The sequence below is a fragment of the Budorcas taxicolor genome, chromosome 1, assembly GCF_023091745.1.
Source record: "Budorcas taxicolor isolate Tak-1 chromosome 1, Takin1.1, whole genome shotgun sequence".
In the NCBI taxonomy this organism is placed as follows: domain Eukaryota; kingdom Metazoa; phylum Chordata; class Mammalia; order Artiodactyla; family Bovidae; genus Budorcas; species Budorcas taxicolor.
The window spans coordinates 14,400,230-14,428,212 of record NC_068910.1 but is presented as its reverse complement, the minus strand read 5'-3'; the positions used below and the strand labels follow the sequence as shown (position 1 = coordinate 14,428,212).

At 41.3% G+C, this 27,983-nt stretch overlaps 1 protein-coding gene across 1 annotated transcript in view; it reads right to left on the bottom strand.

Moving 5' to 3' along the window:
* The window catches only part of CACNA2D3 (calcium voltage-gated channel auxiliary subunit alpha2delta 3), an 877,155-nt gene that overhangs the window by 129,137 nt on the left and 720,035 nt on the right, over positions 1-27,983 (bottom strand). The window contains exons 26-27 of the mRNA XM_052639295.1: positions 27,246-27,367; positions 23,078-23,158 (exon numbers count right to left, since the gene is read on the bottom strand). Coding sequence (XP_052495255.1) covers positions 23,078-23,158; positions 27,246-27,367 — 203 coding nt within the window. The remainder of the gene's footprint in view (positions 1-23,077; positions 23,159-27,245; positions 27,368-27,983) is intronic.

Genomic DNA, 27,983 nt, shown 5'->3' with positions numbered 1-27,983 from the left:
TTGCCTGGCCCTGTGAATTCCTCTACCAATTTAACAAAATGTCCTTGATGGATGTTTGCCATCTTGAAATTTAAGTCTCAGCTTGAGTGATCAAGCTTCACTGGAGATTGACCTAGCAGTGCCTGAGAGAATGTCAACTCAGCATCCTCTTCAAACCTGGCAAGGAGGAACCTATTGAATCTAGAGCCCCCGTACACATTTCTACAGAGCCAAGGAGCCCTGTGTAAGGATACCTTCTGCTCCATCATTTGTCCCGAAAGAAACTACAACAACTCAAATGCTCGTCAGTAGAAGAGTGGCTAAATAATAAATCTGGCAAGGCCTCACCACCAAATACTCCACAGAAGCTAGAAGGAATGAATGGGCTCTCTGTGCATCCCTGTGGATGGATCAGTTTTGAGTGACTAAACTGCAAAATGAAACATACCAATGATTATTTAGCTTTTTAAAAAACCACTATGCAAAACATTCTGTAATTTGTTTATGTGTGTGTTGTGTATGTATGTGTATGTAGAAATATTTACAGGCAGTAAAGCACAGCACGTAAGAACCCTGATAGACTCTGGAAGCAGACTGCCTGGGTTCAAATCATGATTCTACTACTTCTGAATGACCTTGGACAAGTGATTTAGCTTCTCGGTGCCTCAGTTTCATCACCTTTAATATGTGCATAATAAAAGATACCGAATTACAAGATTAGGAGGGCTAAATGAATTAATATATAAAAGCACTTTCAATAATGCCTGGCTCAAAATATGAGCTATAAGGCTATTTGTGATTTTGTTGTTTTTAAAAGGCCTGGTGGGATGCAATCGTAATGGTAGGGAAGGTGGTGGTGGGGAGCGGTTCCTGCTGGAAAACATGATATGGGTGCTAATCAAAGGGAGTTTAACTTATCAGCAATGCACTGTTTCTTTGAGTTAAAGGAAAAAAGAGATGAAGCAAATATGGCAACCTATGAATAACTGACAGAACTCTGTTACAGGAACATGAGTATTTATCATGTTATTTTAATGCTTTTGTTTTAAAATCTCTTGAACAAAAAAGGAGCAGAGACAATCATCACTCATGGAAGTATTACACTTGGAAGACGGACGTCGATTTGTAAGAATGCTTCAGACCTGTCCTATCTAATATGCACCACTAGCACCTATGGCTATCTAAATTTTAACTGATAAAAATTAAATGGAAATAAAAATTCTGTTTCTTGACTGCAGTAGTCACATTTCAAGAGCTCTGAAGTCACATGAAGCTGGTGGCTATCATATTAGACAGTAGATACAGATCATTCCCATCACCATAGAGAGTTCTATCGGACAGCATGGTCTGGAGCATACTTTTGAGAAATGTGAATATCTGAACTCCCTCTCATGGTCCTAAAGTTCTGGTCCTAGATAATTCTGCTGCTTCATACAAAGGGCACATGCCCCCCAAAAATATTTTTTTCACATTTTTACTTGATAACTTATGTCGTCTACCTTCTGGTTACCTGCGAACTTAAAGCGGGAACAAAAGCTGATACCACTTACAAACGGGTTCCTATCTCAGTTTCTTTCTGTTTGTTGTAGGTGAACTGTTCCTGCTTTCCAGTATGATTTTCCTGCTCCCGGTGGTGTGCGGCTGCCCAGAGAGATGCCGCTGTCACTCACCTTCGAATTCTGTAGACTGCAGCCGGCAGGGTCTGGCTGAAATCCCTTCCGATCTGCCTCCTCAGACTCAAACGCTGCACTTACAAGATAACCAGATCCACCAGCTTCCGACTTCTGCATTTAAATCAGTGCCACAGCTCACAACCTTGAACTTGTACAACAATTCTCTTTCAAATCTGACCCCCGGAGTTTTCCATGGACTTCAGCACTTGCGGGTCTTAAACCTAACTCAGAACTCCCTGCATTCCCTGGAAAGCAGACTATTCCATTCTCTCCCACAGCTGAGGGAGCTCGATTTGTCATCAAACAATATAAGTCACCTTCCTGCATCCCTAGGTGAGCCTTGGGAGAACCTGACCGTTCTTGCGATCCAGCAAAACCGGCTTCGGCAGCTTGATCGAGCCCTCCTAGAATCCATGCCCAGAATGAAGCATTTATTTCTCAAAGACAACCTCTGGAAATGCAACTGTCACTTGCTCAGTCTTAAACTCTGGCTGGAGACATTTGTTTATAAAGGTCAGTAACTAACGCCTATCCCCTCACCCGTGTATGATCAGCTTAGGAGAAACCTCAATGGTTCTCTGCATTAGAAGGGATGCTGAAAAGTGTTTGAGGGATCTGTGTAAGCTTTTGCACACTGATGTCATTTCACGGTATGGCAAAAGAGGCAAGTGAATCATTAAGGGTGTTTCAAATCAGGTATTTAAATTCATCTACAGATACGATTCATGGAAACAACTTTCCACTTTTTCCCCTCTCCACCCCAACTTTCCACTTTTTGATTAATACCACCATTAAGTTATTTATCTGGAAACTGTAGGCCCTTAAGAAAGAAGGAAATCAATCCACCTAAATATTGGGTTGGCTAAATTTTCATAAGAAAAGCTCGAACAAACTTTTTGACCAATCCAATAACTACTCAACTCTGAAGTGACAACAAATTCTGATTTTCAAGTGTGATCCAACTGGGGGCATGGTATTTCTCCTTGGGGCTGCCCCTCCTTTTTTCTCTGCTTCTGACCATTTGACAGCTATGAAACTTCACTAAGATTACCCATTCTGCTTTAGCAGACACCACTGTTACTAAAACTGAATACAATATGGCTCCCTCTCTAAAGGGAACAAGTATTTCTTTAACCAGATGTCAAAAACAAAGCAAGAGATCCCAGAATACTAAAGATGAGGGGATCTGGAAATCACTCAGAGGTCAGCAAACTATATAGCCTAAGAGCCAGATCTGGCCCACCTATTTTTGTAAATAAAGCTTTGTTGGAACACATTCACATCCATTTATTATTTACTGTCTGGCTGTTTTTGCATTAAAGATTGAGGTTGAATAGTTGGGACAGAGACTATGGCAAGGCTTAAAAAATGAACCATCTGGCTCTTTATAGGAAAGTTTGCCAACCCCTCCTAACTCAAAGCTAGTCTATTATCAATAGGAAATGGATGCCTGAAGATGTTTAGTGACTTGATGAAGATCACAGAGTAGAAGCACAGGCAAGAGTAGAAGGAGCAGCTTTAGGTCTTGGCCCTACACTCCCTCCTCTACATCACAGTGGTTCTTTCCTCCTAACTTTTAAGTGTCATTCATTCATTCATACTAAACTTGAGTGAATTTTACATGCCATGGACATTTCAAGGTGCTGAGAAAAAGTCAGTGAATAAGAAAATCCCTATCATCATGGGCATTACATCCTGACAGTAGAAAACATGTTAAATAAAACAAATATATATATCTATGTCAGAGAGCAGTTAGTGCTAGAGGCAGCATGAAGGGAGGGAGTGATGGAATAAGGGTTACATTTCAGATGTGAAGGACAGGGAAGGCCCCTGCAAGGAGGTGATATGGGGGAGCAGAACTGGAATAATGAGGGGAAATAAGCCATGAGATAACTCGGGAAAAGGACAGAAGCTGCAGAGGACCTGAGGGGGAAGTAAGCTTGGCTTCACTGAGGGACAGAAGGAGGGACAAGCGAGTGGCTAGAGCAGGGGAAGGGAGTGAGAGAGGCTAAGGCAGCACACAGCCAGGTCATGCTGAAATGTGCAGAGCCGGCTGAGACATTTGGATCTTATTTTAGGCAAGATGGAAATGTCTTGAAGAATTTTAGTCAGGCGAACAATATGATCTGATTACATTTTAAAAGGTCACTGTGGTGACTCTAGGGAGATCAAACCAAAGGCTGCAGAAGAAGAATCAGGGGGATGAGGGAGAAAGTGATTTCAGTCTTCCAGGGAAGATGACGGTGGCCCAAACTAGGACGATGAGAAATGATCAGCTTTGGGAGATATTTAGAATAATGAACTGATAGAATTTACTAACGGGTTGGAACTGGCTATAAGGAAAACAGAGTATATTACAGGAAATACAATTTTGTTTCGTCCTCCAGGAGTAAGCAGATAAACGGTGATGCCAGTAGCTGACGAGGGTCAGGCTGTGGAATGGGGGAAATGGGCAAGTGTATGTGGGAGATGGTAAATCAAGAGCTCAATGTGGGGCATGTCAAGTTTGGGACGCCCATTACATTGTCAAGGAGTGATGTTGAGTTGATGGATGTATATCTGAGCCCATAATTTGGGAAGATATCAGAGATCCAGACATGGAATCAAGAGAGTCTGGACAGTTGCAGCAGTTACACAGAAGGAAGTGGAGGAGAACACATGGGTTCAAATAAACACTATTGATTTAAGAATCTCTCTCAACAATAGAATAGTCAGTAGCTTATCATTAACCAGCTAATTTTCAAGTTGACTTACAACAGAGGTCATATGATTTGACAAAAATCTTTCTTAAAGGAGGCTTCAAATAAAACTGTTTACATCTAGAGGTGAAGTGGCTTTACCTACTGTGTTGTGGATGAGATAGTAAGCATAAGGCAAACCATCACAGAAAGATGGTTTTCATGAAAGGAGAGTATTTCTTGACAAAAAAATGGTTCTCAGGTCCAGGAAACTAGAAGCAACATAGGGAGGGATATAGCTCCCCCTACTCTGCCACAAACTCACTGGTGATCTTTGGACAAATTAATGTTCCTCACTAGCCCTCTGTGTCACCAGGTGGAACTGACAGTGTTAAGCCAGGGAGTTCCTAAGACCGATTCTGGTCCTCAGGCTCCTCAATGTGATTTAACACTCCCTTATGGCAGAGCTGCCCCACCCAGACAACAGCCTTTCTCTGAAGGAAGGCAAAACTGATCTGGAATAATAAGACCTGGGTGTCAAAATGACTAAATAAAACCAGCAAATAAATGCAAATATAGGAGACAATCTGACTACCGATGCATGGAATAAAGGCAAAATAAGGTAATAGATATTGATCAAAACCTTACTTCCCCTCGAGGGGGAACAAAATACATGGAGGATGAAGCAGGGGGTTTTGTGGCCTGGAAGTGTCATTCACTGGTTCCACTGGCCAGAATTCAGTCAGGTGGCTTCAATCTGACCACAAAGGGTGAGGAAATTTCATCTTCCTCTGGACCCAACAATCAAAGGAAAGAAAAAAAAAAAAGTGCTTTGATGAGTATTTAATGTCTCCTTCAAGAACATGCACATAGATTTTCTAATTAGCATTCCTCTCTCCATTCATAAGTTAACAAATCATCTTTATGCCAATAGTTAACTGTACTAAACATTTATTCTGGGCTAGGAACTGTGCTAAACAGTTGACATACTTTATTCAGCTGAGTCCTCAGAGCAATCTTGTGAAGTGAATTTCATTATTACCCTGGTTTCTCACTTTCCAGATGAGCAAGCAGAGGCACAGAATGGTCAGGTAACTTGCTTAGGGTTGCAAAGCTAAGTAGTGGTCAGACTTAGGATATGAATCTCGTTTTACCCCAAGACAGGGGTTAAGAGCTGCTAGCTGCCAGATGATGGATAATGAGAGTGCTTGGAAAGCTGGAGCCTCTTGAATTGTCAACTTCTATGAATCCAGAAGAGACTGAGGCCCTCAAGCTGTCGTTGGCAGATCTGCCTCCTGGAGGGTGGCTGAGGAGATGGTGGAGGAAGGCTGGGAAGTGACTCCTGGCTGAGGACACAGGAGAGCATGGAGCTCTTGATGGCCACACCCCCGGCCTTCCAGCCACATCCCAGGCTCTTGTCAATGTATTCTCTTGGCTCTGGGTCCTGAGGCCATGCCTCCCACCCTAATAGTTAAAACAGGAAGCCAGTAACTGGAGAAGCGAACTTAACCCTGGAGTGGCGAGGTGAACCACCCCAGTCTAGGTCTAAGTCAGCTATTGGAATTGCTGGTTCCCCAGGTTCAGTACTGAAACACTCCCTGAGACGGAGATCTTCAATCATAGCCTGTTGGCACCTTGTGGTCATCCAGGGCATGCACCCCGCACCTCTGGCCTGCTGTACCTCACCTCAAGAAAGGAGAGATTCCTATTGTCATTTTGCTTTAGAGTTGAGGTTCTTGCCTCAGGGGATCACTGAAGAAGCCAGATCAGGCCCAGAAGACTCTGGCAATAGGTGATTCAGTTCAAGCAGCAAAAGCAAAAAAGACATGAGTGTTGAATTTCGCCATGGCCACCAACCCGAGTGACTTGGGCCACAGCAACCCTTGAACTGCAAAATGGCCCTCTCTATTAATAGGGCCACAGTAGGATTCAGCTTATAAATTTAGGTAGAATGGATGTGAGGACATTCCCCAAGTTGTGAAGTGCTGTACAAAGGAAGGTTCTAAACACTGAAGTGACAACCTCCTGCATGGGAATTTCTGGTATAGTTTCATAATCCACCTATGATGTGTACGAAGAGATCTCCAGTCTAACTAAGATCAGTGTCACAATTCATGGGGGTAAGGATCTACGGAGGGTCACTGTGTTAATTCCATGGACCTCACAACATTCCAGAGGGAGAGAGGACATGAGTATAGTGGAAAAAACTGGGATCACAGGAGTGGGCCAGGTTTCAGTGTTGACCCATCCACTTTTAACCTGAATGACCCTGGACAAAAATTACCCATTTTAGCAGAGTTGTGAGGACTTATCTAACAGTGCTTCGTAATCAAAACAGATACAAGTAGGATGTTTTTGTGAAAATTAGTCAGAGAAGTTTATCTGTCTGAGGTCAAATAGCAAATTGTTGGTCAAATTCGGCCAGGATAGAATCTGTTCATCCACTGCTCTTTCTAGAAAAGGATTTCTAGTTCCTCAAATCCCCCCTGTAGCTCACACACCTGAGGAAATCAATCCCCTTTCCACAGAATGGAAATTGAGTCTTAGAAAGTTTGGTACTCAAAATACTAAATATTTCGAGGTCTGAGGAGGCACTTTAATTATACTTAATCCCATGAATGTAATACATATTCCTGTCAAACCTTCAGATACACAAAACACTCACAGGACCGCCGACTTCCCCATTTGGCATCACTGAAGAGTGTTGGTAGAGACATAGGGTCTTTGAAATTAACACATAACATCACAAGAAAAGACATTTGTTTTCATTATTTATTTTTTAGGTCTCCAGTGGTGGTTTGGCACAATAGATTTCTTGTGTGGCAGGGCTCATTAGGGTGAGCGACAGTGCCCTCGGCTGGCCTCCAGCGCCCCTCCTGTCAGCTTTTGCATTGTTTCCCCTTGGCATTTACAAGGTAAAGGTGACCTGGCTTCTAATGAATTCTTGGTCATACATAATTGCCCATTTAGTGTGTGGCATTTTTAGCATGTAGCCAATTTAGAAATCTTAAAATCATAAAATATGGCTTTTAAGTTCTTTGACTCCAGGGAGGGAAAAAAAAAAAGAGGTGTTTTATAAATTCCATCTGCCTCAGTTTTGCAGGCTGAGGATTTGGGAATTTGGTTGTTTCAGGCTCTGCTATCATTCTTTGTTTTTGTTTCTTAAAGGGGGAATAACCGACAGCATCATCTGTGTGTCACCAGACACTTGGAAGGGAAAGGACCTCCTTGAAATCCCTCACGAGCTGTACCACCCATGCCCTTTTCCTTCTCTACACCTGCAGTCCTCACAGGTGCCGCAGCTAGGTGCTGCCCACCGGGCTGTGCCCAGGCTCTCCGACAGCCACAGCAGAGGGGAGCAAGACCACCGGGAGTGTGAGGTCAAACCCAAGCCAAGGCCGGCCAATCTGCGCCACGCCGTGGCCACCATCGTCATAACAGGGGTGGTGTGTGGGATTGTGTGTCTCATGATGCTGGCGGCCGCCATCTACGGCTGCACCTATGCAGCTATCACAGCCCAGTACCATGGGGGACGCTTGGCTCAAACCAATGAGCCCACGAAGACAGAAGGAAAAGAGCTGTTTGACAGCTCACTGGCCTGAGAACTTTCATCTCAAATAGGAATAATCATTTTCAACCAGAAAACAGTTTCTGAGTAGGGTTGATGGGTCACTGTTACTGCCTCATTTTTTTTCCAAAAGGAAAAAAAAAGATGTGTCTGTAAAATATATATATATATGTATATACATAGATATTTAGACTTCCCTTAGACTTCCCTCGTGGCTCAGCCAGTGGGCTTCCCTTGTGGCTCAGCTGGTAAAGAATCTGCCTGCAATGTGGGAGACCTGGGTTTTATCCCTGGGTTGGGAAAATCCCCTGGAGAAGGGAAAGGCTACTCACTCCAGTATTCTGGCTTAGAGAATTCCATGGACTATATAGTCCTTGGGGTTGCAAAGAGTCGGACATGACTGAGCAACTTTCACTTTCACTTTGTGTCTCAGCCAGTAAGGAGTCTGCCTGCAATGTGGGAGACCTGGGTTTGATCTCTGGGTTGGGAAGATCCCCTGGAGAAGGAAATGGCAACCCACTCCAGTATTTTTGCCTGGAAAATCCCCATGGTCAGAGGATCCTGGCAGGCTACAGTTCATGGGGTCACATATATATGTATGCATATACATGTTTATGGAAAGAAATTTATGTAGAGATTTTTTTTTAAATATATTAATACCATAGTTGAAATAGATATGATAACTTGTGCTCTGTGCCTGAGAAGTTATGACAATTATTCTATGTGGGAAAGGCTGTCCATGGAGAAAGGGAAGGTACCTCTCTTTCAAGGTACTTTTCCCTGCAGTAAGTTGCTTTAACAAAGCAGCTGAAATACAAACACGCACGGCAGTCAGCACGCCTGGGAGCTTTATGGTCCACTGGAAAACTGCCCAATTCTGAGTGCCTGGGAAGAAGTTGGTGATCTTACCCAAGGGGCACTGAATGCTTCTATAATCCAAGTTCATGCTAGACCAGTGATACTTTTAGATGTTAGGTATGTTACACATTTAGCGGGAGTGTCTGTTGGTTGGGAATTTTTGTAGCTTGCCACAAGAGTCAGATTCTATTTAATTTTCTAAATCAGAAAACCATTTGGGGCTCTCTAGGCCACAGAAGAAGAAGAGGGCTCCACGAGTGGATAATACGACTCAGGCGCAAGGTCTGGGGAAGTTTTCTGATGCAAGGGGAAATAACATATAAACAAACACAAAAAGGACGGGGTGGCGGAATTCAGGGCACGTATCACCGAAAGGCCATATCCACTAGACGACTGGAATCTTCCTTTTCTAACTCTCACAGCAGGAATGAATTTAGGGTGGGCTGACAGCGAGATAATGGCTTATGTGTATCTGTGTCTACATACAGAGTGCGCAGAGTGCATAAGCTTGTTCAACCACACCCACACATAAACACAGAGCAATCAGTTTACCCACTAATGAAATGCAGCCGCAGCAGGGTGGAAGCCAGCAGCTGCTGACCACCACCCAGATTGTCTACTCAACACTCTGGGAGAGGAAGTCAGAGGAAGTCTGAAGAGAGTGGGAATTATCAAGAGACTTGAGATATGTGGCAGCAGCCATCCTGAACATTATTTAGGCCAGGGTTTAAAAAAAATCAGGTGTGGCTTGCTTAACTCCACAGACACGGTCCTGAAGAGTTGCATGCAAAGGAAATTTTTGTAAATTGAATCATCATTTTAATGCAGTAGGGGAGCTCGCTATTTAAAGGAACCTTTCATGGAATCTTTCTGTAATGGCAATAATTGACTCCAGATTTATGTATTTTGTAAATTTGCATTTTCTCAGGCTAGGATTTCTTAAAGTAGATTCTACCTGTTCTTTCTCTCATGATGCCCCATCTCATATTTAGAGTCACCTGTTAGTATTAAAGTCATTACACAGAGGAGCTAAGGACTCAGCAAAAGAAGAGAACAGGGTGAGCTGTCCCTCCAGAGGCCTTGACAGACATCACTAATCAATCCCAGCATTCCTCCCCCTGAGCCCTGATGCACCACAGATGCCTTCTTAAGACAGCACTGTAAGCAACCAGAACTAATCAACTGGAGTTGGTTCAAAGGATAAAGCATATTTGCCATTCAGGGTACTGGGTCTGCATTCACTTCTTCAGGGCATGTAACAGTGTTTTGGATCTTAAATCAGTAGTCCATTCCCTAACCTGGCACATGAATGGGAGGTCCATACAGGCTGGAATATTGTTTCTCTGTCTGATGCAGCCAAAGCCTTGCCCAGCAGTGTAAAGAGGTCAGGGGAAAGACAGGTGGACCTACCCTAGCTTACCCTGCAGGACTCACACATCCCAGAGAACATCTATACCTTCTCACAGTGCTTCACAACCACTGTGCCCCACCCCACAAGTTAAAGATGGGCCAACTTGCTGGAACAGCAATTTTGCTAAATGATTCTTCTGGGGGGAAACATTTACATTTGATGCTAATTTTTTTTTCTGAATATTAAAATAAATCTGGATATGTTAAAAAGTAGACTGAAAAATTACCATGGATTTTAAGATCAAAAAGAGATCTCAGGGAAAGCTGGCTTCTGGGATCAGCTCCATCCCAAGCCTGGTGCCCTCTTTTTGCTCTCTTCATGCACTACTTCAATAGTGAGGCCAAGCATCCCATCTAAGGATGGAGGGATTACTTTCCAGGTAGAAAAAATCTTCCTTGTCCTGGATCATGAGTCCTTAGCCAAGAAAGAAATATGAGAAAGGAAATCGAGGAGATCTTTTTACACATTGTTCTCATTTCACCAAATGTTTCGAGAGTTCGTGCTACGTACCATGCATGGTGAGAGGTGTTCTCATGAACATTCATGTAATCTTGGCAACCAACCCGTGAGATACTTGAACAGATATTACATAACCTGGAAACTTCTGAGACCAACATTGCGTGCCTCTTTCACTGCTGTGATTTTTTTTTAATTTATTGATTTATTTTTCACTGCTATGATTTAAGACATCCAGTGCACTACGTTCTGCCGGAGGTCTGGTGACTGTGCAGGTTGACCCCATCCCCCTGCCCACAGCGATTACATGTCAGAGCTTCCAATCCACCGCAGAAAACCCCGAATGTGGCTAGAATCCTCACTCCTTGACACCCATGTCGTATGAGATTTCTAGGCACAGATGATAACTTGGGCAAATATTCCTGCTTTACGAGATGTCTTTAAGGAAAATTATTAAAACGATACCTTCTTATATTCACATGTCTATCTTTTGCCTACAGTCACCATAAAGAGAAGTTGGCGATGAAAATAATTACTTACCCTAAAATGTCAACAAGTCTCTCAGCACAGACAAATATAAATCAAATTGTTTAGATTAACAAATGCAGAGTTATCATTCGTTAATAGGAGAAATGAAATGTTTTCTCTGTGAAAAACTTGCAGATGAAAGACTCAATTTGCAGGGTATTCTGTGAGAACCACAAATTATCTTTCACAAGCACTACAGCTCATGAGGGGTAATTTGCAAACGCCTCATAGATTATTTTCAGCTGTTTATTGCTGCTGTCATATTTATAGATTCTCCTATAAAATGCCCTTCCATCATAGAGCCTTATTGAAGGAATACTGTGAATAAATATCACGTTTATTGTTGATTGCTCCGAGAAAATTTTGTAAAATATAGTTTCTTCATTATATTTAGTGGAACAGTATCACTATTTTTGCTTTGCTAGAGGTCACAAACTCACAATAGCAGGACCAAAAACTGTGAGGCATATAATGAGGGTGTAGAAGGAATCTCTGCCACAGAGATTGTGGAAAAAGAAGCCATAGTGTCAAATCTATACCTGGTAAGCTTTTAAAATTAAGGCAAACACCCCTGACTTTGCAGGAACAATCTTGTGCTTCAGATGATAAAACGTCCATGAACAACAATGGATGTTTCATTTTTTTTCTTACAAAAATGGAAGACTTAAAAGTAATCACAGGATTTCCTCCAGAAGGCTCTGAAATCTCATTATTTAAGTTAACCAAGTTACTCCAGAAATTAGACACTCTTAGATCCAAAATATAACAGGAAGCAGATCAATTTCTAAAATAATCTATCTGTAGCATCGATTATCATAATTACACAATTAATTGTTAGAAATCTGTAACTTTCTATTGCAGATCAGGAAACAGCCATTTTCACTTGGGTCAAACCCACCAGTGTATCCAATGCTAAATGCTATGAGACAGAAACCTACCAGCAAATGATATTCCAGCCCCACATGGTGTCAGTGGGTGTGGCTTCTACACAGCTTCAGGGAAATACCCTGTTTTCCCTTATGATGAAAATTATTTACTTATTTATGTTCAAATTTAAATAAGGTCTCAAAGAAACCTCCCTCCCATTGGGAGAGGCAGCTTTGCAATCCCTCACTTTCCTTTCAGATTCTTGACTGGAATATCCACATCTACTTTTCACTCGAATGACACTGAATATTCATTTGGATGGATAGGATGTTACCCAGTTTCAAAGGCTTACCAAGAAGAGAAGAAAAAGAACCAGAGGACTGGGAATTGGGAAGGTCCTTTGGGAGCAGTTAGTCTAGGTGTGGCAAATTTCAGAATAGCTGTGACCAGCTTCCATACCTGCTTCAGACATTACTAACAGATCTCAGCAAACTTATCTACTGACCCCAGTCAAAGCCTCAGAATCCTTTTAAATCTCTTTTCTAAGTACCTACTCCTGATCAACTGAAGTTGACTTATGTTTCATATTCTTATTTTTACAAACAGGAAATAGAATAATGGAAAATGAAAGAAATTTTTCCAAAGTCACACAGAAAATTAGTTGCAGATCTGATAAATGCAGTTACAGGAGCAAAGGGTTAGCATGTATAATACAACACAACCTCTGCCATTATTCACCCATTCTGGTGAACCACGTTATAAAAACTACAGCACTGTTATATTAATTATTTGGATAAGAGCAATAATAGCACTGCCATCAACTTTTATTAAGCACCAGGTTGTATGCCAGTTGTTTTTAGTGTAATACTTTCATTTTTCTCTATGTCTCAAATTAAGCAAAACATGAGAGCATTTTACTGCCATATCACAGATGAAGATAATTTATTGGGTTTGTGTAATTTGTTCAAGGTCATGTCATTAATGATTAGTGGAGAAGGAATCTGAATGAAGGATGCATGGGTTTCCTTGGGTTTCTTCTCATGCTTCTATTTACTTTTGATTATATTCAGTATTATCCATAATAAATACTTTTTAAAAAATGACTCCTAACTTTTTGGACTGAATAACCAGATAACTACAATAAATTAAGCTTGGAGTCAATTGCATTTAATGGGCTTTGGGGAATGAGATGTTTTTGATGGGAGAGGCAGAGACACTCATCAGACAAGGGAGAGTCAAGGGAAAGAGGTCTGGCTTAGGAACCACCACCTCATGAATGGTGTTAAAAGCCTTGCGAGTGGACAGGAGCCTTGGGGCCCTCCAACATGCATAATCAAGAGACGAACAAAATCGGCAAAGGAGACCTAGAGGGTAGGCAGTGAGGTAGGCAAAGAACCAAATAAAGAGGTTTTCAAGGAGAATGTGGTCAACACGGTCAAGTGCTGCTGATAGACCAAGAAAAAAGAACATCTGAAGTTCAATTTTGGATTTGGTAATGTGGGAGCTGTATATAACATTGACGAGAAATGATTCACTATGGATGAAACCTGGTTGGAGTGGGTTCCAGAAAGCATGAAATAGAGAAAGTGAGAAGAACACAGAAAAATAAGAAATAACACAAAATAACATAATAAAAGAAATAGGTTTGGCTTAAAAGAACCTTACTGTATCAGCAAAAACATGGAAATTGGTCGAAGAAGGGTAGTGAAGCACAAGCATATAAAATGCCCACGCTCTGTGTTTTCATTCTGAGCTTCCTTTTTATGTTTTAAGACAATTGTACACTCTAGGCTGCCTGAGCTCGGTCACATATAATTTGGCCTTGAAGTAGGAATGACATTCAGACACTGAGCTTGACCTCATGCAGATCTTCTCACCCAGAATAGAATGTGGGAGTTCTTGGTGAGTGCAAACTGTGGGAGGCTATGGGAATAAAGAGCCTTTGATCAGCACTGTCCCTTTCCCACCACAGACTGGCAAAAGCATTTTCCATGCGCAAGAGTCCACAGACTGACTGACTGTCAAAGCATTTATGCTAGAGCCTCCAATCATGCCCTCTCTTCCCAGAGAGGGGAAATGCATGTCAGCTCATTTATCCTCTTTAGCCCTTCACTTAGCCTGAGTCGTATATATACTAGTTTTAACCAAGATCAAAATCCCATTAAGGTCACTAGGAGATTTGCCTGGATAAAGGCAGCTAAATAAATCCCCAAATCTCTCATGAGTTGGGTGGGGGGAAATCCCAGAAAGTGTTTTCCACCAAAGCATGTGAGGGCATTTCCAATGCTCTACCAAGCATTATATTGATTACACTGCTCAGAGGTTTATAAACTAAAGTGAAGATTAAGCAAATCACTGTCTTGACTGACAGTGATAGCATATATTTTTAGAAAGCCCAGGACCTTTGATTGGGATATCTCTGTAACCACATATACAAAAATACTAGGCACAATGATGGATACCTTCTGATACAGGAAGTTCTGTCTTCAACATCTACTTACACACTTTTGATTTAAGTATTTTCTTCATTTTTATAAGATAAAAATATGGCAAAATAAGTGAGTGAACAAATTAGCATTTTTGGTATTTTTTTTTAAACAGACCGTGACATATTTTTATCTAAAGCAGGAGTTGGCAAACGGTTTCTCTAAAGAGTCAGACAGTAAATATTTTTGGCTTTTTAGTCCATATGGTCTCTACTCAACTACTCAGCTCTGCCATTTGTGCAAGAAGTTGTCCACAGAAAATATAGACAGGGATGTATTTCAATAAAATATTATTTATAAAAATAAGTGGTAGGTATCTGACAAGGTACTTGCATCCAGTATATATAAAGAACTTACTTCTCAACAATAAAAAGATAAATAACCTAATTTAAATACAGGCAAAAGATATGAGCAGACATTTCCCCAGTGAAGATATGCAAGGAGCTGGCATGTACATGAGAAGATGCTTGGTATAGTTAGTTATTAGGGAAATGCAAATCACTTCATTCCCACTAGGATAGCTAAATTAAAAAAGACAGAAATAGCAAGCAATCATAAGTATGAGGGAAAACTGGAAGCCACATACAGTACTGGTGGGATTGTAAAAAGCTGCTGCTGCTTTGGAAAACAGCTTGTCAGTCCTTCAAAATATCAAATCTAGAATTACCTTATGACCCAACAATTCTATTCCACTTTCAACCCAGGAGAAACTATAACATGTATCTGAACAAACATGTGTACATAAATGTTCATATCAACATTAGTAATAATAGTTGAAAAGTAAGAACAACCCAGAAGCATCCATTAACTGATAAATGGATAAATGTTATGCATACACACAATGGGGTATCATTTGACAGTTTAAAATGCTAAGGTATTGATCCTTGCTACAACATGAACCTTGAAAACATCAAGTTCAGTGAAAGACATGAATCACAAAAGGCCATATGTTGTATGATTCCATTTATCTGCAAAGTCCAGAGTAAGCGAATCCATAGAGACAGAAAGGAGATTAGTGGGTTTCCTCGGGCTGGAGTAGGGAGTGGGATATAAAGAATGAGGAGGGTGTGTGGGTATGGGGTTTTCTTTGGGAGAATATAAAATTGTTCTAAAGTTAGACTGTGGTAACAGTTGTACAACCTAAAAAATACCAAAACCCAATAAACTGTAGACTTGAAATGGTGAACTTTATAGTAAATGAAATACACCTCAATAAAACTTAAAAAAACAAACAAACAGGTAGCATCCTAAATTTCATTCTATGGATTACAGTTTCTCAGTCTCTGTTCTGAGGAATAGGTACAAGAGAGTATGACTTTCAAAATTTTACTATGAAACATTTAAAGCTACTATAATGATATCCCCTATGCAAGTTTTCACAGGGAACAGCACATGACAAAAAGCACTGGCTAATGAGTGTGGTCGGTGTAACATATGTCATTCTTAACAAGAGCAGTGATAATTTACCAGCTAACCATTACTGAGCACTCAGCTATAAGTATTCACCAAGCACTTTCTTTATATAAATTATTTTTCTCAAAAGGAACTAGAGGGGTTCCCCCCAAAGCTAGGCTGAATCTGGGTGCAAGAAACAGCCCATTATTGGTTAATTCTTTTCCTTTTCTGTGATGATGAAACAAACCTCTATATTTAAAAACTAGGCTGCTATAAATCCAACCAAAGCACCAATCAACCTCGTTTTACAAATGTGAAAATTCAATCCCAGAGCAAGAAGGGGGAAATGGCCCTGTGCTCACTGCTAAATCCTTGGCTTACACTGGCTTTAATGTTCAAATCCCACCATGACCTTGGAAAGCAGAGTCCTGCCAAAACGGAACTCAAAAACTGGGTCTAAGGACCCATAACTCCAAAATTCTGCTGCTGATTTTGGGGTGGAGAGTGTGTTGGGGCTTTTGGTAAGGTTTATAAAAGGACAGTGGCTCATGGGAGTGAGTGTCCTGAAGAGTGAGCACAGATTCAGTTTCTCAAAACTCTGGGCTATTTTTACTCCTGGAGCAATGATCTTCAGTGTGCCTGTCACTGTCTACTGTGGTATGCAGAGCAGCTGTTCTATGTGGCCAACTCTAATTCAGATTCTCTTGCAGACTTGAAATAAAGCATAGTTGGTAGCTACATCACTAATCCATTTCTCTCAAGTTTGTTACTGTCATTCCTATCAGCTTAGAGCCCCTTTAGCCCCTGCAGTGCATTTGTAAGTCAAGTTTAAAAAAATTAACGCCAAATATATAAAAAGCCCCATCTCATAGCTGACATTTAGACCACAACTTGCCTTGGGTTCCTCACTTCTCCCTGGAGCATCTGCCATTCAGTCATGCTTTTAGATCGTAGTAAATACCACCCAAACCTGAGAGACTCATTTGTGTCTCGGAGAAACCATCGAGACACAACATGTGTGAGGGATCTCACTCAAGATTCCTGGAGAAGTTTGTTCCCTCTGCTGGAACGTTCTTCCCACAGATCTTCGCATAATGTCTGTATCTCATCATTCCAATCTCTGATCAGGTCACCTCCTCAGGGAGGCTTTCTCTGAGTCCCCATCCTCCCCCAGTCTGGAGAAGCACCACCTCTGCCACATATAAGTATGGACACGAGCATTCTTCCTTGCCTTTGGTACTCCCAACCACACTTCATTTTTCACAGAGCATCAGCTGCGGCCGGAAATTCCCTCTCCCCCTCCTCCCTCCCGCCCTTCTTCCTTTCTTCCTCCCGTTCCTGCAACGCTTGTCTGCTGTCTGTACCTCCCCCACAAGTGCAGGCTCTCCCCCATTGGCAGCAGTTTGGTCGGAATGATTCTTCACTGGCAGCTGCCACCCCAGCCTCAGGGCAGGAGAGCCAACAGTGCCCTCTCACCGCATCAAACATCACCCCCCAACTGGCTCCACAATGCCCTCCGGGGTGCTTGTTCTCAGTTGTATCCCTGGCAACAGGAAAATGGTAGGTGCTAGATATATATATTCATTGAATGATTTAATAAAAAAATGAAGATATGAAATAAGAGCTTTCTGTACGTAAGCCTACCTGGGAAAACACTGAATTTGAAAGCAACAAGAGTTGGAGTTTGCCTGTCAGTGTAACCCAGCGTTTCTCCACCTCACCTCTGCTGACATTTTGGATCAGATGATCCTGTGTTGTCGTGGGCTGTCCCGTGTGATGTCGGATAATCTGGAATATCCTTGATCTCTGCCCGCTGGATGTCAGCAGGACCCCTCCTAACCAGTCACGGCAATCAAAAATATGTCCAGATGTTGTCAAATGTCTCCTGAGGGTCAAAACTGTCCCTGGTTGAGAACAACTAGCGTGATCAGTAAATATTAACTTCTGCTATAATAAAACATTCCCTTTGCTCACCTACAAACTAGACGTTTATCCATGGAGACTTGATACATAATTTCTAAATACTAGTTAACGCATATATAAAACATATATGAAATCCTACCAAAGAAATGTTGATGAGCTGAATATCTGCCTATAACATTTTGGCACCATTATTTACCCAACTGTAAGGAAAGCTGTATATTAAATAGTACACTCAGTTTAAATAACATGTACCTGACAATAGCTAATGGTCAATGATGTTCAGCAACCTCTTTCTTAATCAATTGGTTAAAATGAGATCTTCTGTCCTAACATCAAGCATCCCCCTTCATTACAAGGCCAGAATTATGCAAATGAGACCACTTAACCTACATTTTCCAATTTTCCCCATGAATGGATCTAACATGCTCTGTGTTTCGTGCAAAGGAATAGACTGTGAGATCAGTCTACCCAAATTTACTAGAAATCCTTAAATTTTACACTTAAGACAGGTAATTTTAGGCATGCAAATCATTCATATCTCAATAAACCTGTTAAAATATTCATTCCTGTAACCAATGCCTTTCTTTCTGTTGCTGAACACATTAGCTACCCTAAGCATCAGGTTAGATGCTTTCAGTTCAGTTCAGTTCAGTCGCTCAGTCGTGTCTGACTCTTTGCGACCCCATGAATCGCAGCACACCAGGCCTCCCTGTCCATCACCAACTCCCGGAGTTCACTCAGACTCGTGTCCATCGAGTCAGTGATGCCATCCAGCCATCTCATCCTCTGTCACCCCCTTCTCCTCCTGCCCTCAAACCCTCCCAGCATCAGAGTCTTTTCCAATGAATCAACTCTTCACATGAGGTGGCCAAAATACTGGAGTTTCAGCTTTAGCATCATTCCTTCCGAAGAAATCCCGGGAATCTTCCGAAGAATCCCAAAGAAAACTCCTTCAGAATGGACTGGTTGGATCTCCTTGCAGTCTAACAGAAGGTTAGATGCTTGGACCTCGAAAAAACATCTGCTAATGCAGAGACAACTACTGTGCTAACAACAGTTGCCATCAAAATGGGACACTAAACAGTGTTTCTACTCCTTAAAATATCCATATTGGTCTGCATCACTTCACTATGGATAGGAATTTTAGCTGCTAAGTGCCTCTCTCAGAGTTTTGGTCAAGTTCTGTGTTTCTACTGTTTGGTCAGTAAACTTTGCAAGCATGTGTGCCTATAAGGGTTAGCTGCTCAGTTGTGTTCGACTCTTTGCAATCCCATGAACTGTAGCCTGCCAGGCTCTTCAGTCCAGGCAAGAATTTTCCAGGCAAGAATACTGGAGTGGGTAGTATAGAGAACAGGTAAAAATGAACTCCACCTTTCTCAAGTCATTTAGTCAATATTCTAGACATATTTACCATATCAATTCTTACCTCGGCACTGGGAATAAAAATATAATCGGGATGGCCCTTGCCTCTGGAGAGAAATTATTTAGGAAACGAAATTAGAATACCTTAGAAGAGATTTTAGATTTTGATATGTTAAAGTTTACATTTTAAAGCAAATAATTCAGAATTTATTATCTATTACTTTCAAAATTCAGAAATATGAGCTTATCAAAAATTGAGATTAAGTATTTTATATTTGTCAGAGGGAGAGTCTAGAAGCATAGGGAAGTCAGAAAACACTCCAAGGAGGGGAATTAGTTCCCTGCCTCCTTATACCTTCCAATTTTTCTCAGTTCCTCACGTCTATGTGTTTATTTTCTTCTCCTGGTCCTCTCTACCCCAGCATGATGGAAAATAGTGCCTATGACTCTTGGTTTATTGGGCCTGGTCTCTTCATTGAGAGTGTAGTGTAGAATTAACACCACGATCTAGGTAACTTATAGAACTCAAGTCATAACAACTAAGGGCAAAATGGCTTTCTGTAAGTTCAATCCAATGTATAGAATCCTTACTGAGTGTCTGCTATACTCCAGGGACTACACTGGATTATGCTGTGAAGGACAGAAGATGAAAAGTAGGAAGTCTTTGATCTCTAGGAGTTTCTAAATGACTGTTCAGCTTTTCAATTCACTTATCCTGTGCAGACTTGGTTTTAAAAATAGCTGCTATTTTAAAGGTCTCCGGTGGTGGGGGGGTGGGGAGGGCAGAGGATACGGAATAAGGGGAAAAACTGTCAATCACAGGGTCTGGTTATTATTCATTTCTATCTAGAGGGCTGGCAAAAGAAAGAGGTCAGGAAATATTTATTGAATAAATGAATGAATGCAGAAGTATATTGCCAACTTGAAGATAAAAATAGGCCACCTCAAATCCTGGTAATTTTTACTTCTTGATATTGATGTTTTTTAAATTTATTTCCTCATTTTATCCCCAAATCAACCCAGAGTGAGGTGAGGGAGATAGTAATCCCAACCCTATTTTAGATAGAACTTCAGGGACCCAAGACCACACATTTAGCAAGTTATAGAGTGAGTGACAAAACTATGTAGACCTTACAATCCCAGGTTTACATTTCCAATAACAACAGAAAAATGGATTAGGGGCCTGACACACACAGCAGGTTCTAGCACTCTAGAGAGACTTGGTGGGCCAAAGAGAAAGTCCTACCACTTCTTCCTGTGCAGTGGGAAAGCAATTAAGAAAATTTAGCATGCTAGTGGCAGCTGGAGAGTTGGCAAGTTCCTCAAGAAAAGGACTGTAAGCAATGTCATAGGCCAAGAAGATGGATGGGGCCCATTTATGCACTGAGGCTGACGTATAAATGGAACCCTGCCCAGTTTGACTGCCCTTTCTTCAAAGATGTCATTGACAGATGAGTATCTAAATGTTTTTGTTTGAAAAGGAAAACAAAAAAAAGAGAGAAAGAAGAGAATAACACACACACATAAAACCAAAACAAGAAACTCTTTCTATTGCAAACAGACACATTTAGCCAATGAACACGAGAACACCAGATCAGATCTGGGAGCACTGCAGCCTTTTCAAAGTAGTCCTTGATAATAAACTGCAAAGTTGCACACCTTTCTTTTCAGATAAATTTCAATTCAGCACAAGGATTTCACTGAAATCCCAAATTACTGCCAGTTGGCTGTATCCCATGCGCCGCTGGAGGCACACTGGTTGGGGGACAAGCCTGCTCACATATTCATCTTCATCTGCCAAAACAAGGTTTCTTCCCCAATTAAAATGGGCTTTTTAATTTTAAAGCAGTAAACAATGTCTACTTAATTTGTAGAGAATACACAGAAGAAAGTTGCCGAACCTAATCATCCAGTGACATGACGGGTGAGTCAGAGCCAATGAAATGTGGGGAAGCGCTGAGGAGGCCTCTCTGCTTTTGGAGACATAAAGGTTCTTTTGAGGTCATTGCCTTCAGGATGCTGCATCCAAGTCAGCCTTCAAGATCAAATATGAGCAATTCTGTTTTATCTTATGTCTACTCAATATGGTTTAAAAAAGAAGATTCATAATCACCAGATTTAAAAGGTAATGACTAAGTACAGTTCCCTGGATAACCTTGGTTTTTGTCTTGCTCCGTAACTGCGTCCTGAAAATGGGCACTGGTTGACGCACACTGAACTGCAGTAACCAGGAGGATGTCTCTCCCACCCACTCAGGGTGGGCCAACCATGTCTCATGACTTGCCTCTGGTCTCAAGATGAGCACACAATTAGGAAAAGTCATGGTCTTCTCCAGACTGGATACACAGTGCCCAGGCTGAGTCCATGTTTCATCCACACTCAGCCAAGTAGACATTTATGAAATGTAAGTCATTTGGAAACATTTGAACATGGTTTGTAAACTTGGACAGATGTGGCTGGGATGGGCACAGTGATCTTAGAGCCAAAACAGACCATCCTTCATGGTGACTTTCTGAGAAATTCAAGGAAAAGGTTTTAGAAAGAAATTTCAAACAGACAATTTGGTTCAGACCATGCTGTTATCAGCTGGTGCATGTGGCCTCAACTCCAGAGAGATAACATGCCTCCAGAACTAGCTGGCTGGGTCAGGCTGGAGGTGAGTAAGGCTGACCTTCAAACAAAAATAAATCTTACTGAGTTAAATGATCCTGTCTCCTACTTTCCTCAAGGAACATGAGATACTAAGAACAAAATGTGAAGACAGCAGCCCTGAATTTTCACAGTCTTTATCTCCTGGTTGATTAGTTACAGGTCTGCCTAGTTGAAGATGAGCTACCGGTCAGATATATATGACTGTCTTCCTTCCCATATCCAATAACCCAGGAATAGCCAGGGCAATGGTCACCAAATATTTCAGTCCTGCTAATATTTAATACAATTATGATGTATAGGCTATGTCAGAAAATAAAGCCAAAGAACAACCACTTCAAACGTGTCTGATCCATTTCAGTTCCATCCCACAGTGTGTGGAGTCACAGAAGTAGATATTCAAAATCATCCTATGGTACACCTTACCCAAAACAAAATGACTCCCTTTGGTAAATCTAGCCAGTTATCAGGATGATACTTAGACAGTCTCACCCACTCATTAACCAAAGGCTCCAACAATTTTTTATCAGAAACAAACAATGTGCCAGACATACTCTTAGGCTCCATTTTCTCAGCATCTGTTCCCAAAGGAGGGTTTATGGCAGTTTCTGGCCCTATAGGCAAAATATCACCAATGAAAGCCTCCAGTCAGTCAAAAAAATCTACTGACACTCTTAAAAGTGAGCGAGACGGGAAAAGCCAGATACAGGGTTTCTTTGACAATTTAAAACTCAGTCATGAAATGGCTTTTCCCCTGGTCCCAAACCCAGCACCTGCAGATACATCTAACCCTAATCCCCCAGGGGGATTAGGGTGATGAAAATCTCAGGTTCTCCAGAGAAGGGCACATTTCAGTTTGTATTTGCCAAAAATAAACCCACAATTTCCTTGTACAGCCCCTGTTATCCCAATGACATAGAAGTGGGAGATCTGAAGCTTACTTTAAATTGGCATGGCACCTACTGTCAAGAAATGATCTTCTGCACATACCAACAATTTCCTACTGGCTCAGAGTCTATGGATAAAAGTCCTGGGAAATACTTCTGCTTTCCCATCAAATTCAACCAGCTGTCAGAACCTTGGGCTGGAGGAGATGATGCCAAGCTGAAGAGGATATAGACTTTGTTGTTTTTTGTTTTTTTTTTAACCTTTCACAGCCAACTTTCTGATACATGGAAGTAGCTGATGAATGATGAATGGACATCATGCTCATTTATATTCATTGATTGAAATACATCATTTACCTGCCACCACGGGAGATTTCCTTTCATCCAGGAGCTGGATGGAGGTACTTGCTGTCACCACATTGCTTTTGTTGACTGTTCCTATAAGAAAAAAAAAAAAAAAGATTAGTCACCAATTCTGAACCAGTTCTCACTTCCCAGAACTCAGAGTGGATCTGCCCTGTTAGGCCCGAAGTGTGGGGTAGGCAGTCCTCTCAGCTTAAGAAATTAATGCACTGAGTTATGATATCATCACTGGGTAACATATAGCCACTTCACATCAAAATTATTAATCACCACAGAGGGACCACATTTTTAAAAATTTGTGGTTACTAATATCAGTGTCCCAAAGAAAGGCAATGCCAAAGAATGCTCAAACTACCACACAATTGCACTCATCTCACACACTAGCAAAGTCATGCTCAAAATTCTCCAAGCCAGGCCTCAGCAATACGTGAACCGTAAATTTCCAGATATTCAAGCTGGATTTAGAAAAGGCAGAGGAACCAGAGATCAAATTGCCAACATCTGCTGGCTCACTGAAAAAGCAACAGAGTTCCAGAAAAACATCTATTTCTGCTTTATTGACTATGCCACAGCCTTTGACTATTTGGATAACAATAAGCTGTGGAAAATTCTGTAAGAGATGGGAATACCAGACCACGTGACCTGCCTCTTGAGAAAACTATATGCAGGTCAGGAAGCAACAGTTAGAACTGGACATAGAACAACAGACTGATTCCAAATAGGAAAAGGAATACATCAAGGCTGTATATTGTCACCCTGCTTATTTAACTTATATGCAGAGTACATCATGAGAAATGCTAGGCTGGAAGAAGCACAAGCTGGAATCAAGATTGCTGGCAGAAATATCAGTAACCTCAGATATGCAGATGACACTACCCTTATGGCAGAAAGTGAAGAGGAATAAAAGCCTCTTGAAGAAAGTGAAAGAGGAGAGTGAAAAAGTTCGCTTAAAGCTCAACATTCAGAAAACTAAGATCATGGCATCTGGTCCTATCACTTCATGGGAAATAGATGGGGAAACAGTGGAAACAGTGTCAGACTTTCTTTTTGGGGGGCTGCAAAATCACTGCAGATGGTGATTGCAGCCATGAAATTAAAAGACGTTTACTCCTTGGAAGCAAAGTTATGACCAACCTAGATAGCATATTGAAAAGCAGAGATATTACTTGGCCAACAAAGGTCCATCTAGTCAAGGCTATGGTTTTTCCAGTGGTCATGTATGGATGTGAGAGTTGGACTGTGAAGAAAGCTGAGTGCCGAAGAATTGATGCTTTTGAACTGTGTTGTTGGAGAAGACTCTTGAGAATCCCTTGGACTGCAAGGAGATCCAACCAGTCCATTCTAAAGGAGATCAGTCCTGGGTGTTCACTGGAAGGACTGATGCTAAAGCTGAAACTCCAATACTTGGCCACCTCATGCAAAGAGTTGACTCATTGGAAAAGACCCTGATGCTGGGAGGGATTGGGAGCAAGAGGAGAAGGGGACAACAGAGGACGAGATGGCTGGATGGCATCACCAACTCGATGGACATGAGTTTGATTAAACTCTAGGAGTTGGTGATGGACAGGGAGGCCTGGTGTGCTGCGATTCATGGGGTCGCAAAGAGTCGGACACGACTGAGCGACTGAACTGAACTGAACGGAATATCGGTGTTTACTGTGTCAGTTATCATATTTACATTGCCTTTCTAAACATAGCCATAGACAGCTGTTTGAGATAAAGTACTGAAACTATTTTACAGTGAGTTGAGAACTTTAGCTGTGATTTATTGGTTAAAACTTTACTGAGATATAAAATTTTAATTTCAAGCCAAGTTCTTCTGAGCAAAACTATTCTAAATAGGGATAGAGCTGGAATGAAATCCTTACCCCATACTCTTATTAATGTGGTAAAAATATGGTATTTTAGTATAAAGAGATTTTTAACTACTAGTGATGGTTCTAATACGCATGTATTAAAAGACACTGAACACAAATTCTTAATGCCCATAGTTAATAACTGTTACTCTAGTGGCCGCCTTATAAAAGGTTCAATGAATGTGAGTTGAATGCAATCCAATTGAATTTAGAAGCAGGGAGAAGGCAGATCTGAATTTAAATACACTTATGACCAAAACAATTAAGAATTTTCTGGCCTGCGTTTAAGCCGTAATAAAAACCAGCTTCTTTCCCAGTGTGTATAGGTATTCAATACACAGGAGAAAAACTGAGAGAACTCCACCATAACACTTGTGTGTGGTGATTTTTAACATTTTCTCCAAATCTAAAGGGGCCACAAAATCTCCTAAGATATTATGTCATCCATAACTTTATCATGAATAAGGTAAATTCCTTTTTATTATGTGATTTCATTCAAAGTTCAGTGAAAACCCCACTTGCCAAAAACCAATTAGACAACAGCCTTAATTAATCAGAATTCTTTTCCAGACATAATTCTTTGTAGGAAAAATGGTGAATAACAACAAAGCAAACTGAACAGAGGAGCCATTACACACAAGCACACACACACACACACAGACACACACGCACATGCAACACTTCTGGGAGACGGTCTCCTTACCCACAACTCCTCCTCCCTGTCCAGGTTTGGGAAAACCCCCTTCTGGATAACTTAATGGATCCAGTTCAGATCTAGAAAGCTAAGTTTTATTTTTTTACTTCAGAAGACTACAAAAAAGAAAGTATCATGGAACTGCATGAAAGAAGAAGACATTATTATTGATAGGTTTGCAGAATTAGAAAGTCCACTGTTTCTTAGTTGATATTTTCAGCAATAAAATGTGATACAGATAAACATAAAGAAATTCTTAGTACCCGGAAATTTATATTTTAGAACACATACATGTGCGTAGGTGTGAGTTAACACACAGACCTGTCAGCAAAGGAGTAGAGATAGACTCCAAGAATCTTGCTTCTTAAAGGAATCTAACTGACAATCTCCTCTAAAATCCCACCTAGGGAGGGAATTTCTACAATAACACGTGGTCTTTTTTTTAATATCTTCATTAATGAGGGACCCTCTTCCTAATGAGTTCATTCAACTAGTTATTAGACAACTCTTATCAACATGTCTTCCCAAGTTTTTTAAAACTTTATTTTTAAAGATGTTTCATTTATGGAAATAAGCAAGTGCCAAAACTCAGGGAGGAGCTCTGACACTAAAGCATTAGAGTCCCCATTAGGGGTGACTTGGGAATGCTTGTAAGAGATTAATACAGAAGCCTCTAACATAAAACATAAGCGTATACTGAACTGTCCAGGGCAATCCAAGTTTCTAGTACTATATCTTATTCATGTCTGAAGCTTTTACAATACACAATACAGAGCCTTACACAGAATGAGCACTAAAAGTATCAGACGCATGAAACAAGAGATGGTAGGATGGCATCACCAACTCAATGGACATGAATTTGAGCAAGCTCCAAGAGATGGCGAAGGACAGGGAAGCCTTGCATGTTGCAGTCCATGGGGTTGCAAAGAGTCGGACATGACTGAGTGATTGAACAACGAGACAAGAAAAAGCCAGGGACAACTGAAAACCCTTTCCAGTTTCTCTTGCTTCTAAAACTGGATGAAATAAGGTAATGTTCAGTTCTCCTTTGGAGGGAGGACACCATAGCATATTTTTTTTATAATATCATAAAACCTAAAGACTGGAAGAATCATTGGCTACATGCCTCTCATGGGTCACTGCAGCTCCCTGTTAGGAGAGCACAAGGCTACACAAAATCTTAGTCATTACTCTTGTGTGTTGATTTAAATCAGCTTTGATGAGGAATTGTGGGCCTCCAAAGTGATGGGACTTGCTGAAAGTTCTGGCAAAAGATGTTATGGCTGTGTGAATTTTCTCTAAGTAGTACCATGATCACATTTTAGATTAAAATAAAAAAAAATACTGAGAAGTTTGTATGCAAATTCTATATCGTACAAAATAACAGTCCTGCTTCCTGGCAGAGTATGGTCAAGTAAAAATTTCCTTGCTCTTGGGGTTGCAACACTTAGGGAGCTGGTCACTGGTTCAGGGCTAGACCAATATTCAGTACTGGCTCTCCTGGCTGCCTGTGGCTCCCTTTAGCCTCCAGGATGCTTCCTCATTCTCTGCATGCAGTGCTCAGGCCAGCAGGACCGAAGGGACAGAGACAGCCTCCACCAAGGGCACCTACCTGTGCTGAATGGGATCGAGTAGACGAAGCTCCCTGGAATCTGCTCGGCAGCTCTTCGGTACCAGAGAGGGAAATGGTCTGCATTAAAGATGTTCTCCTTATCTCCTGCTTTCAGGAAGTCCCTTGAAATAGAAGAGAATGAGAGCATGGCACCACTGAGCAAGGAAGGCCAGGCACAAGTGCATCCCAACAACTTCTGCTGGGTAAAAAGCGTTGTTTCTAGAACCCTGAGCTGACTTTTCTCAGTACGGAGAGGACCTGTACAACATGCACCCCAGATTACTCAGAAATATTTTGTATAACCCTGCAGTTAGACTCCCAGTGGGTGAAATGATTTTTCCTAGTATACCTAGTGAACTAATAGTCTTAGCATCTGAAGCAAGCAAATAAAGTCTCCAGAAATACTATCAGAAGACCAAAGGGTCAGAAAGCTTTGTCTTGCCTTAAAATCCAGACACATGATACATATTTTGAGGGGATCAACATCTTAAAAAGATCTCACTCTTCTTAGAAAAAGTGTAAAGAAGGTAAACTGGATCTCTGTGAGGATCTTTCCTGCTTCTTTCCTTCCCTCCCTCTGTGTTGTGTGTTAATTGCTTGGTCAAGTCCAAGTCTTTCCGACCCCATGAACTGTAACCTGCGAGGCTCGTCTGTCCACGGGATTTCCCATGCAAGAACACTGGAGTGGGTTGCCATTTCCTTCTCCAGGGGATCTTACCAACCCAGGGATCAAACCCG